The following is a 1,434-nucleotide window of genomic DNA, read 5'->3' on the forward strand; positions in this document are numbered from 1 at the left end:
ATTACATTCGATTAAATGTAACAGAGGTTAACGCGGTTCTGATTAGCATGTGATCCAGTTTTCCTCCTATCCGATCCATTCCCTTTTCTTTTCTTCATTCCGTGATTATTAGAAGATCTCGCACGTCCCTATAAATCTTCATCCGACTCTTTCGTGTGTCCGGTTATCTTTCTCTCTCTCTCTCTCTTTCCTTCTATTCACTCCACGTATACATCCTTCCTCGTTTCGTCTCGCGCGCGCAATCTCGCTCCTTTATCCCTTTGTCATCGTCCTGTTCACGTCTTCACTTCCATCCACACTGTCGGTTCGCGGTAATTTCTCTTCTCTCGACTCTCTCTCTCTCTCTCTCTCTATCTTTATCCCTTTAACGACGTTGTCCTCTTCCATTTTTGGTACGAGCAACTTGATTAACACGACAGAAAATAAGCGTCATTGCTGTATGAGTGGGGAGGGGCGAGTAGGTGTGTATGTATATGTGTATGGCTGGGCGTGTATGTGTGTGTGTGTGTGGGCGATTTTTCGATTCTTCTTTCTTTTTTTTCTTTCTTTCTTTTTTTTCCTTTTCCCTTTCTTTTCGAAGGTGTACGTGTGTATATGCATGTGTATGTGTGTACGGGGGAGGAGGTAGTGCTGGAAACAAGGTATTAACGACCCTGAGAGAGATGAGACCTCTTTGGAAGTTCCACTCCTCGGGGATCTCTCAACCCTGCGGCGACGTCTGCGGCGAGATCTCGGTGTCCCCGTCGCCCGAGCCAGGTGTACCCTTCGACTTATTCTCCTTCTTCCATTTCATCCGTCTGTTTTGAAACCAGATTTTGATTTGCCGCTCGGTAAGGCAGAGCGCGTGCGCGATCTCGATGCGACGCCGCCTGGTCAGGTATCGGTTGTAGTGGAACTCCTTCTCGAGCTCGAGGGTTTGGTATCGGGTGTACGTTTGCCGGCCTCGTTTCCTCTCTGGAACACAATGCGCGAGAGAATCACGGATTCCCTTCGTTAGTCTCGTGTTTCTTCGTTAATTTTTTGTAATATAATATATTTATATATTATATTATAGGCTGGTTCAGAAATAATTATTTGATATTTTCGCGAATCCCTGACAAATAAATAATTACTGTAGCTTGAAAAGAATATAATATAATAATAATAATCATTTGCATGTACTTGTGAATTATCCTATATATTTTATAATATATATATATTAATATAATTTAATATATATATATTTAATAAAGTAATAAAGAGTAAATGGAAATTTCAGTTTCATCAAGGAAGAGATTGGATCAATAATAATTATTTGCATGTATTTGTGAATTATTCTACATGTCACAATAAAGTAATAAAGAGTAAATGGAAATTTCTTTCATCAAGGAAGAGGTTGGATCAATAATAGTCATTTGTATGTATTTGTGAATTATCCTATGTATTTTATAACAT

The 1,434-nt window shown here is 39.7% G+C and overlaps 1 protein-coding gene across 1 annotated transcript in view; it reads right to left on the bottom strand.

The window, feature by feature from the left end:
• Positions 1-568: 568 nt before the first annotated feature.
• Positions 569-1,434, bottom strand: part of LOC102671210 (homeotic protein antennapedia-like) — a 28,066-nt gene continuing 27,200 nt past the window's right edge. Inside the window, 1 exon segment of the mRNA XM_031510582.1 lies at positions 569-954. Within this exon segment, the coding sequence (XP_031366442.1) occupies positions 701-954 (254 nt within the window). The 3' untranslated portion in view covers positions 569-700.

Source organism: Apis dorsata, unplaced genomic scaffold (genome assembly GCF_000469605.1).
Source record: "Apis dorsata unplaced genomic scaffold, Apis dorsata 1.3 scaffold_245, whole genome shotgun sequence".
Classification (NCBI taxonomy): Eukaryota; Metazoa; Arthropoda; class Insecta; order Hymenoptera; family Apidae; genus Apis; species Apis dorsata.